The sequence below is a fragment of the Antechinus flavipes genome, chromosome 5 (genome assembly GCF_016432865.1).
Source record: "Antechinus flavipes isolate AdamAnt ecotype Samford, QLD, Australia chromosome 5, AdamAnt_v2, whole genome shotgun sequence".
NCBI lineage: Eukaryota > Metazoa > Chordata > Mammalia > Dasyuromorphia > Dasyuridae > Antechinus > Antechinus flavipes.
The window spans coordinates 227,449,426-227,461,818 of NC_067402.1; the positions used below are offsets into that span (position 1 = coordinate 227,449,426).

Sequence of the window (12,393 nt, forward strand, 5' to 3'; positions counted from 1 at the left end):
GATAGTGAATCATTTTTCTAGCCCAGGTCAGCATAGAGAGTCAGCCAGGAAAGTCTGTAGGGTTGAGCTCTGGCCAGAAGCATTAATGTAGAGCATTTCAATTAAGGGATAAAGCATTTTACCTAAGGAAGAGGCCCTTTACCAAGATAAGATAATAGCTCAGATTTAGTAGAAAAAGGAATAACCTTGTGAGGTGTTCCTGAATAGGAGCAAAATGGTAGCTTTGTTGCAAACTACCCAGTTCTGGGTTGTGGATCCAGGACAATCAAGGAAGGAATCTAATCCAAGGGGAAGAATTTGAGGGAAAGGCATGGTTATAGGTCCTAAGCCCAGAGGCCCCTGCTTATGGCAGGAATTGGGTTTTTATATGTGAAAACTAAAAAAAGGCAGGACCAACACAGTCATTCTTAGATCTTGAGTAAACTGTTTCCACAGTTGGTAAGACAGACTTTTAAAATTAATTAATTAATTAATTGATTTTTAATTATGTCTTTTTATTTACAAGATATATGCATGGGTAATTTTTCAGTACTGACCCTTGCAAAACGTTCTGTTCCAACTTTAACCCTCCTTCCTCCCCACCCCCTTCCCTAGATGGCAGGTAGACCAATATATGTTAAATATGTCAAAGTATATATTAAATACAATATATGTATACACGTCCATATAGTTATTTTGCTGCACAAGAAAAATCCGACTTAGAAATAAGATAAAATTAACCTGAGAAGGAAATAAAAAATGCAAGTGGACAAAAACAGAGGGAGTAGAAATGCTATGTTGCGGTTCACACTTATTTTCCATAGTTCTTTTCCTGGGTGTAGCTGGTTCTCTTCATTATTGAACAAATGGAACTGATTTGGTTCATCTCATTGTTGGAGAGAGCCACGTGGCAAGACAAACTTGAACATTCCTTCCAGAAGTGCATGGAATCTGTCCCCCCACCCCTCCCCCCCCCAAAAAAAATTAAAAGTCAGGAAATGCGCTAGAAGAATTAGCAAACCAAAAGTTATCTCATCATAGTGAGCTGTTATGGTGATCAGGATGATCAAAATACAAACCCAGAAGAAGAAATTGTCTCCCAAAGGTCATAAAATAAACTAGAATTCCTGGAAATAATGAAGCAAGAAAGGAATTAGGTTGAAGGAAATTAACTCCTTGACACAAGAGATCAAAAAACCTTTCCAAGAAAAACAAATTCCCTGAAAATTTAAATTGACAAATAAAAACTAATAACTCCATGTGGCAGCAAGAAATATTAAAACAAGGTCAAAAGACTGAAAAAAAATAGAAGAAAATGTAAGATATCTTGTAATAAAAACAAGTGACCTAAAAAACAGATTGAGGAGAGAGAATTTTAGAATCACAAACTGCCTAAAAGTCATGACAAAATAAATCTAGATATCTTATTTCAAGAAAACATAAAAAAGGTCCAGATCTCTTAGAATCAGAAGACAAAGTAAAAATGGAATCTACTGATTACCTCCTGAAAGAAACTCCAAAATGAAAACTCCTACTAATAAAACTCAGAACTTTCAGCTCCATGAAAAAATATTGCAAGCAGTCAAAATGAGAGAATTTAAGTATCAAGGATCTAAAGTTAAGATCACACAAAATGTATCAGACACCAATATAATATAAATACTTAGAGAACTTGGAATATAGTTTTATAGCTTACTCAGCAAAACTGTGCATAATCTTACAGGGTGAAAAATGGAAAAGAGGATTTTAAAGAAATAGTGGACTTTCAAACATTCCTGATAAAAAAACTATAGCTAAATTGGAATTTTGAAGTGTAAATATAAGAATTAAGAGAAACATAAAAAGAATTCACTTGCTGCTCATTTCTGCCTTTAGAATCCCTGATTTATTTTAACTGCTCGCTCAAATGCCACTTTTAAAAAAAATTGAATTAAAACAATTTTTAAAAAATAAAATGAATGTTTGCATATACAAAATGGAAGGGACAACTTTATGTGAAACTGCAATTATTTATTATATAAAATATTTAATAAATATTGTTACTTTCTATTTAAATGTATTTATTTTAAAATTCATTTTTAAAAAAGTTATGTTTTAAATTCTCTCACTACTTTTACTGCTCCTTCACCCATTGAAAAGGTCAGTAATATATCAATTAGGTATGTGAAATTATAAAAAACATTTCTATATTAACCAGCAATATTTACTTTCAAAACTGTCTTAGTTGTCTGTTTCCTTCTCAACTTCTTTTTGTTCTCATCCATGCGTTTAAGAAATGCTTCAGTGACTCATAAAGCAAAATGAGGTAGTATGACAGCTTATAAAATGAAAACAATATAATGAAGAACTTTGGATGCAGTGATAAGTCATGAATATTAAAGATCACAGATGAAACATTTCCTGAGAGGTGATCTTAAAATGAAGAGAAAGTTAATACAATGCAGAAAAAAAAATATGGTCAATATAGGAATTCTTTTTGTTGAAATGAGTTTGTTTGTAGTGAAAACTTTTTTCTCCTTTTCTTCAATGTTGTTTTTCTTATAGCATAATAATATTTCATCATACTGTAATTTGTTTACAAAAATAGGATATTGAAGGATATCCATTTTTCTAGTTTTTTCCCTTACAATACAAAGTGCTGCCATAAATATTTTTGTACTTTTTTGATATTTTTGGGATATATTTAGTAAATACATCATTAAGTTGTGGTGTATTGTGGCTTTTGGGGGTATTGTTCCAATTGTATGTATATATCTATATATCTATATATGTATATGTAAATATATCTGTGCTTAATTATAGCCTACTTGGGGGAAGGAGGGAGATAAAAGGGAGGTAAAAAAGGATCAAGTTAAAAAAAAAAAGAGCACAGCAAAGAACAAAAGAACAACCTTTTAAGGAAGCAAAGAAAAGATGAACACTCGTGAATATAATTTCTTTTACTATTCTATATCCTTTCTTGAACTGGTAATTTATTGTAATTTTTTTGAATTTTCTCTGATGTTCTGCTGGGCGTATGACAATATTTTCTTTTGTTTCTTTTTCCTGTTTTTTTCTTTTTCTTATTTTTTTAAATAAACAGGAAAAAATAACACCCCTTGCATGTCTAATGCTATGATTTTTTTTAAACTGACTTAAATGAAAATATATTGTGGCTATGGTGAGTAGTTATGGTGACTGAGACATATAATTCTTTTTTTTTTTTTTTTGGAGAGGCAATTGGGGTTAAGTGACTTGCCTAGGATCACACAGCTAGTAGGTGGTAAGTGTCTGAAGCCAGCTTTGAACTCAAGTCCACATGACTCTAGGGCTGGTGCTCTACTCACTGTGCCATCTAGCTGCCCTGAGACATATGATTTTTTTCTTTTTTCTTTTTTTTTTTTTTTAAATAATGTCCCAGTTTTCCCATATCCTCTCCAACATTTATCATTATCTTTTCCTGTCTAATCTGAGAGAAGTGTAAAGCTCTCTTAGAGTTGGGACATATAATTCTTAAGCAAAACCTAAGGAGGAGGAACAGAATAAGACTTGGATTATGGTAATTATGTTTTATTAAATTCCTTTTGGATGAGGTTCCTGTCCATTCTTTTGTTTGCTTTCCTTTTGACCTTTCTTCTCTATCTTCTCTATCTCTTCTAGTAGTATCACACAGGAAATACCTAGCGTGTTCTCTACATCTGGGAGACACTCATTGAGTATTTGTTAGGTCAATGATGTTGCCACAGAAAACCTATTCTGACATCATCTGGATTGAAATTCCGTAGTTGGCAACCAAACTTGTCATAAGGAGACAACCTTTAGGAGCAGAACAGACCCTTGCTTGCTGTCTAGTATTCTTTCTACGGGCATTTTTCTATATTCTTTAAGGAAAGAAGATAAAATATTCCAAATATCAAACATATATTTCAAAATGCAGAACCCAAAGAAAAGTCCAGATTCTGAAATAGAACCTGAGAAGTCTACAGAAATAACACATGAAGGGATGGAAATACCTGACTCAGTAAAGACGGTATTGATAAAATTAGAAGATTCTGAATTAAATCGAGACAAAAAGGTAGGTGAAAAATCAGGAAGTTTCTGATTTCAAAAAAAAAGTATTCAATTAAATGGTCTTGGAATTGTTTTTTTAATAACATTCAAAAGCTGCTTCATGGGAACAGAAGTATTTGGAGGAGGCAAGAGAGGGGGAAGACTTGTGATGGAGAGAACTATCCACATCCAGAGAGAGGAGTAGAGGGGCTGAATGTGAATCACAACAAAATATTTTCACCTTTTATATTGTTGGTTTGTTTGCTTGTTTTTTCTTTCTCATTTTAAAATTTTGATTTGATTTTTCTTGTGCAGCATGATAAGTGAGGAGGGAGGGAGAAAAATTTGGAACACAAGGTTTGACAAGGATGAATGTTGAAAACTATCTTTGTATATATTTTGTAAAATAAAATGAAATAAAATGCTGCTACTATAAAAAATGTTCCCCTTCCTCATCCTCTACCTCTGGAAACTCCTAGTTCCCTTCAAGTATCAGTTCATGCAAGACTTTTCTTCTTGTTACTTATTGTCACATATCTACTTTCTCCCATCACTTTGTTTATACATAAAACCTTGTACCTGTAGCAGGTCTTTGTAGATCAGTTCTCCTGGAAAATTGAAATGTCCCAGTGTTTGCCTCCTGAAGTCCTTAGGGTTCATTGGATCAGAACAGATTAGATGGTCTTCTCTCAGCATTTTGGGAGAAAGAAGGATTGACATCTCCTGAGAGGCAAAAGATGGCCATATAATGGGGCAATGGCCAGGAGATCTAGGAACAGGGATTGTAGTCAAAATAAGGCAAGAGGCAAGAGGATTGCACTGGCCCCTGCCACTCTCTCTGTACCCATGCAGCTTCAACTCTACTGTTATGTCTGGTGCCAGACACTACCACAGTTTGTCTGGGTGAGAAAGGGTGAGGATGGGAGATGAGCCATGCTAGGGACCACTAAGTGCTGCCACCAGCACTGCTGATCCTGCTGACCAACTGGGAGCAAGATGTTGAAAATGGGGGAAAAGGAAGGGGAAAAAATATTAATTGACTACTTTGTGCCAGGAACTGGTGCTAAGTGCTTTACAAATATTATTTTATTTAATCCTCAACCTGTGAAGTAGAAATTTTAAAAAATTATTATTTTTTTACAGTTGAAGAAACTTGAGGCAGGCAAGAAGCAGGTAAATGACTGTCCCAGATCACACAATGTTGTGTGTGAGACCAGATTGAGGGTCAGGTCTTCTCAGCTCCAGGCCCAGCATTCTTTCTTACTTATTATCAAAAGATAGTAACTAAAGTATATAGAACTTATATAGAGTGGATGCATACTAATTGAAACTCTCTTTGGTGCTGAGAATGAAATGGGTGACATTCTTACTTCCTTATCTCTCAGATCCCTTTGGCTCTAGTGCTTTGCCTGTATTCCCTGCATCTTATTCACACATACATACATACATACATACACATAGAGAAACATATATATCCACAAATACACACACATATCCACATACACACCCATATCTTAATTTCTCTAAATGTACTTCTTATATGTGTGTATGTGTTTGTTTTTTAAAGAAACTAGTTTTTCCAAGACATCATTCATTATGCAGCTAAAGGATTAAATATAAATCAGGTGGGCTGTAATCAGCTAGGAGAAAGAGAAAATAGATTCTCTTTTCTACTTACTGGGATTATAAACTGGGGGCTTAAGTGAAAACAAAAGATTTCATTGATAATTATTATTATATATTTCCCTAAAGCAAAGAAGAATGAGTAAATCCAAATTTCCTTGAACATGGAATGAGTCAGATGACAGGTGAGATAGGGACCTCATGAGAACCATCCCTAATCATTTAAAAGAGCATATATACATGTGTATATGTACAACATAATATGCATGCAGTACACATATATATGCATTGCAATGCAATACGTAGTATTGCATATATAGAATATTATAGAAATATGTATGGGCATGTGTTTTATATATATATAGTACATATATTTGTTTATTAATTATGTACATTTTTTCCCCTGGTAAAATAACAATCTCTTTGAAGGCAGGAACCATTTCTTTTCTTTTATGTCTTTATATCCTCATGCCTAGTGCAATTCCTTAGTATGCCCTTCAAAACACTTGTTGAATTGAGTCAGTGGTCCCTCAACCCTCTTTTTAAAATCCCATTTCCTATACTTATTGCCCTAGTCTCTTGGTTTTCCTCTTCTCTCATTTTCTTCATTTCTATCTAGGTATTTTACAAATAATTATCCCTCTCCGCACAGTGAGTAAATTTCTATTGTGAGTACATTTCCCTAAATCCTCAGTTTTTATCTTGTATTCTTATTTTGACTGAAACCTGCTTTTTCTTTAGTCAGCAGATCTCAATCTGTGAACCATGGTTCAATTTGTGAACAATGGAGTTATTATTGCAAGGGGTCTGGAATTTTTTATAAACACCAAACATTTGTCATTTGGAATATGATTTCATTCCTTAACAAAATATATATGTCAATGTTGTGATTAAGAAATACAAATTCATTTTATAATTACTACATTCATAATAGCTTTTTTGTGAATATGTGTATACACACATATATACATATATACACATATGCATGTATGAATACATATTTATGCATATACATACATATTCTCAATGATTCATCTTAGTCTGGTTTCTATAAACTCTTTTAGATTTTAAACAGGAGTTCAAAGGATAGAGTGGTGCTGGGCCTGGTGTCAGAAAGATTCTTCTTGAGTTCAAATTTGTCATCAGACGCTTATTGACTGTGTGGCCCTGGGCAAGTAACTTAACCCTATTTGCTTGGTTTGTCTCAGCATCTGTAAAATGAGAGAAAGAAATAGCAAAATTCTTCTCTTTGGCAAGAAAACCCCAAATGGGATCATGAAGAGTTGGGTACAACTGAAAAATGAATGAACAACAACCTCATACCTTAAAAGGTTTAGAATCACTACCTTAGATTATACTTCAGAGCAAAAGAGAAAAATCATGGGAGAGATAAAAAAAAAAAAAACAGATCAAAGAAATGAACATAGCAAGAAACTATAAATGGCTTTAATTTTGTCATCTGAAAATTGTCTGTTCATATCCTTTGACCATTTATCAAATGGGGATTGACTTGTATTCTTATAAATTTGAGACAGTTCTTTATACATTTTAGAAATGAGATCTTTTCAATTCTGATGGACATGGCCCTCTTCAACAATGAGATGAACCAAATCAGTTCCAATAGAGCAATAATGAATTGAACCAGCTACACCCAGTGAAAGAACTCTGGGAGATGACTACGAACCACTACATAGAATTCCCAATTCCTCTATTTTTGTCCACTTGCATTTTTGATTTCCTTCACAGTCAAATTGTACACTATTTCAAAATCCGATTCTTTTTATACAGCAAAATAACTGTTTGGACATCTATACTTATTTTGTATTAGCAGGGAAACAGACAAGTAGGAAGCTCCAAGGGCTGACATAAACTGAGAAGACCTGGGGAGCAAACCTAGAACCCTTCTGAAACTCCAAAGCACAATCAGCAATTCTAGCAGAGATCTTGCTATCCACTCCCCCACCCCCACTGTTTCCTTCAGTCCCTCTTTCTTGAGAGCAGTCTTTTGGGGCACTGGAGGCAAGGCCATAAGTGGTAGCAGGGCAAGCCTGCTCTGCAGAATCAAGGACTAACTTACTTAGAAAAAACAAATCATGATTATGAGACAGAGAAATGAAACCTTCCCAGTCAATGCAGCTGCCCCCCGGAACTTCTAGCACCACCCCACTGCAGTAAGAGCCATTCTACACTTTGGCTTTAAGGAAAGGGATGGGATGAGGAAGTAAGAGGGGCAGTTGTTTTATAGAAGGGTCCCTGAGCACCCACACCTTGTAGCAAACATCATCCCATTAGAAAGAAACTGGGATAATGTGTCCCAGGGACCAGTTCATCAAACTCTCTTGTTCCCAGCAAAAAAAAGTATTATCCATATGTTAGAAACTTCATTTAAGGAGTTTTGGCCTCCATCATCTATGATTCTTGAGCTCATAAATGGGTATCCAGCTAGAGATAAAGTAGTATCCTCTCTAAGCAGGGGCCCAAATGGGTAGCCAACAATGTACACAGATAATCAAATTTGGGAGGTGGGACTTGGATCCTTTCATCATCCCCAGTGGGATGGCGGGGGGGAACCAAAACCACAAAGCATTTTCCCAAAAGAGGATGTGTCTCAGTGGCTCCGAGAGCTTGAAGGATCTAGTTGATTAAGCTCTGATTGATCTAGCAGTTCAAAGTCATCCCCTTCAGCATCAGTGTCCAGATCAGAGCTGGGGGCCCTTAGGAAGCCTCGTGCAGCTCTCTGAGGGGCAGCAGGGGGTGCCTGTTGTTGGGCCCTTGACAGGGCCAGGTTGGCAAGGTTGCTGGTGAGGTTGGTTCCTGTGGGAAGACTGCTGAGTAAAAGCTCAGGCAGGGTAGCCTCATCTTGGTTGGTAGTTGCGCTTGAGGACTCCTCAGCTCCTGGAGGGGAATGATAGGCAAGGTTGGGAAGCCCTATACTGGTGTCATCCTCATCATCCAGGCCTGCAGCATCCACATTAATGGAAGGGAAGTCAGGGAGGTCCCAGGCAAATGATTCACTATGACCATCCAGGTCTTCTGATTCCTCAGTTAGTGGTGTCTGACCTGCCATCTGGGGGAAGGGGTGGGGGGGAAGGAAGGGAAAAGTTGGAACAAAAGCTTTTGCAATTGTCATCGCTGAAAAATTGCCCATGCTTATATCTTGTAAATAAAAAGCTATAAAAAAATTGAGATCTTTATTAGAAACACTGGCTGTAAAAATTTTTCCCCAGCTTTGTACTTTCATTTTAATCTTATTTCTATTGGTTTTGTTTTTGTATAAACAAATCAACAGAAATAAGATTTAAAATTTTAATTAAAGTTTTTAAAAATTTAACATAATCAAAGTTGTCCATTTTGCTTTTCATAATGTTCTCTAGTTCTTCTTTGGTCATAAATTCCTTCCTTCTCCTAAAATCTGATAGGTAAATTATTCCTTATTCTCCTTTATGGCATCATCCTTTATAACCAAATCATGTACCCATTTTGACCTTATTTTGGTATGGGATGTGAGATGTAGGTCTATGCCAAGTTTCTGACATTATTTTCCAGTTTTACCAGCAATTTTTGTCAAATATTGAGTTCTTATTCCAGAAGTTGAAGTTAGGGGATTTATCAAATACTAGATTACTATGGGCCTCGATTATTGTGTTGTGTGTATCTAATCTATTCTACTGATCCACCTCTCCTTAGTACCAAATGGTTTTGATGACTGCTACTTTATAATATAGTTTTAATATGGCTAAACCATCATCTTTTGTATTTGTTCACTAATTCCTTTGATATTCTTGACCTTTTGTTCTTCCAGATGAATTTTATTATTTTTTCTAGTTTTATAAAATAATTTTTAGTAGTTTGATTGATATGGCACTGAACAAATAGACTAATTTAGGCAGAATTGTCATTTTTATTATATTATCTCAGCCTGCCTAGTGAGCAATTGCTATTTTTCCAATTGTTTAGATCTGACTTTGTGTGAGAAGTGTTTTGTAATTATGTTCATATAGTTCTTGGGTTTATCTTGGCAGGTAGACCCCCAAATATTATATTTTGTATATAGTAATTTTAAAGGGAATTTCTCTTTCTATCTTTTGTTGATAGGCTTTGTCAGTAATATATAGACATGCTGATGATTTGTGTGGATCAATAACCATTTATTAAGTGAATTATGTGCCAGACACTATGATAAATGCCAGGTGTACAAACAAAAGCAAGAATAGTCCATGTCCTCAAAGAGCTCATAGTTAGCCTTCTCTTCTCTCTCCCTTCCCTCTGCCTTCCCTTTCCCTTCCCTTTCCTCTCCCTTCCCTCTCCCTCTCCTTTTCTTTCCTTCTCCCTTCCCTCTCCTTTTCTCTCCCTCTCCCCGCCCACCCTCTTCTCCCTATTCCCTCTCCTGTGCTGTCTCTACCTCCTGTTTTTCTATCAGTAACCTCTGTGTCTCTGCTTCTGTTCCTCTGCTTGTGTCTATGTGTCTCTTGTTCTCTCAAGTTTTGTTACAAAGGATTTCTGGGGGTGAAGGAGAGGGAGTTAATTTTGAAATGAAGGTGATATAAAAATAGATTTCAATAAATATAATAATTTGAAATCAGAAGCAGCAGTGGAATGATAGTGGGGGGAAATTCCTTTGCCAAACTAGAAGCTTCCAGGATATAAGTCTTACAGCAAAAACTCTGGGATCTAGGGAAGGAATTTCTGAGTAAAACTAAATTTCTGGACCAAGCAAGAGACCAAGTCATGATGCAAAGGAACTAATCTGAAACTTCATGTAAGTCTTGTGAATTTTGTGTGCTCAGATACATCTGAGGTGGTCTGGGAATGGGAAAACCTATCTAAAGGTTGTGAGTACTTTCCCTGTTTGTGCATATATACATATGGATATTTGGTATTTGGATTTATGTACACATGTATATATGCAATGTGGATTGAATATATGTAGAAGTATGCATGTGTATGTGTGTATATGTGGGGTGTGTGTGTGTGTGTGTGTACTTTCAAATTTCAAGGACTTTATTGCTAACAGAAAGTTACCAGGCTGGCCAGAGATAGCAGAGTTATCTGAATTGGAGCTTAGGTGTGGTACTAAAAAAAAAAGTTCAATAAAGCCTATGCTATATTCAAAGTATTGGTTTTTAAAAAAAATTCATTTTATTTTAATTCTTTTGTTTTCAACCCACTTTCCCCACTCTAATCCACCACATCATTGAATAAAAGAAAAAAAGAAAATTTCCATAACAAATATATATAGTCAACTATCAAATTCCTGAATTAGCCCTCTATAAAAACATGTCTTGAATTTGTCATAGGCTAAGCATAGGTTTCACTTCAGTTCTGTGGGATGGTCGATCATTACATTAATCAGAGTTCTCAAGTCTTTCAAAATTGTTTTTCTTTATAATGTTATTGCATACATTTTTTTTCCTGCATCAATTTATATAGGCTTTTTTTTCTAAATTTTTTTCTAAAGTCATTGCTTTTTTCATTTCTTATGGTGCAATAACATTCCATTATGTTCAAATACCATAATATATGTGACCATTCCCCAATGAGAATGTTTGTATGTTTGTTTAGTTTTTCCTTGAGGGCTCTCTCTTAGTTTCTAATATTTTGCTAGTATAAAAAAAGCAGCTATAAAAATATTTTTGCACCTATGGGTCCTTTTGCCCTCTTTCTGATCTCTTTGGGAGTATAGATGTGGTAGTAATATTGCTGGGTCAAAAGGCATGCATAATTTAGTGATTTAATTTAGTGATTTATTGGGTAGAGTTCCATGTTGCTTTTTAGAATGGTTGACTAATTCAAAGTTCTTATAACTCTAATGTATCTGTTTTCCCACAGTCCCAGTTGTTTTCCAATACTTGGTTGTTTGTTTTTTCCTTTTTTATCATTTTTGCCAATCTGTTCAATGTGAGATGGTTTCTCAAAGTTGTTTTAATTTGCATTTCTCTAATTATTAATAATTTGGAGCATTTTTTTTTGATTTGGCTATTGATAATGCATAGTTTTTTGCTTTAAAAACTGCCTGGGCAAATCTTGCGACCATAGACATTTTAATCGATTGCTTATGTAGCTTGGATTTCAGATGAACTTGTTTCCTCCCACACACTTGCCGCCATTCTAATTTTAACTGTATTAGTTTTGTCTGTGCAAAATCCCCTTAAATTCTATATAATCAAAATTGTACATTTTATCTTCTGTGTTTCATTCTGCCTCTTATTTGATCAGCATTAAGATTATATCAGAAACTGTTCTTCTATTCATAGATCTAAAAGGCAATTTCTTTCTGCTCTTCTAATCTGTTTATGATATCAATGGTAATGCCTAAGTCATGTATCCATTTGGAGTTTTTCTTGGTATAGAAGGAATATAAGATGTTAGCCTGAATTAAGCTTCTGCCAGTCTGCTTTCCAATTTTCCCAGAAAATGTTTTGATCAAATAGTATATTTGTACTCAGTTGCTAAAGTCTGGATTAATCAAAAACTGCCAATGTAATTGTATGTATTGTTTCATTGATTGACCTTTTTGTTTTAATCAATACTAAATAACTTCAATGATTACTACATTTTTAATAAAAAATTTATTCAAAACTTAAACACTTCCAAAAGAGCACTTGGACACACATAGCAGAACACAAAAAGAACCATTTTAAATGAAATAATAAATCTCCATTCTTTATTGCTAGAAGTGAATATATATACATACTATATACTCATATATGTGTGCATTCTACATGTTTCTTTAAAAACTTTCTTGCTTGCCTCTGCTTTCTT

At 34.8% G+C, this 12,393-nt stretch overlaps 1 protein-coding gene across 1 annotated transcript in view; it reads left to right on the plus strand.

Moving 5' to 3' along the window:
• Window positions 1-3,786: 3,786 nt before the first annotated feature.
• The window catches only part of FAM186A (family with sequence similarity 186 member A), a 210,748-nt gene continuing 202,141 nt past the window's right edge, over window positions 3,787-12,393 (plus strand). Inside the window, exon 1 of the mRNA XM_051962468.1 lies at window positions 3,787-4,033. Coding sequence (XP_051818428.1) covers window positions 3,890-4,033 — 144 coding nt within the window. The 5' untranslated portion in view covers window positions 3,787-3,889. The remainder of the gene's footprint in view (window positions 4,034-12,393) is intronic.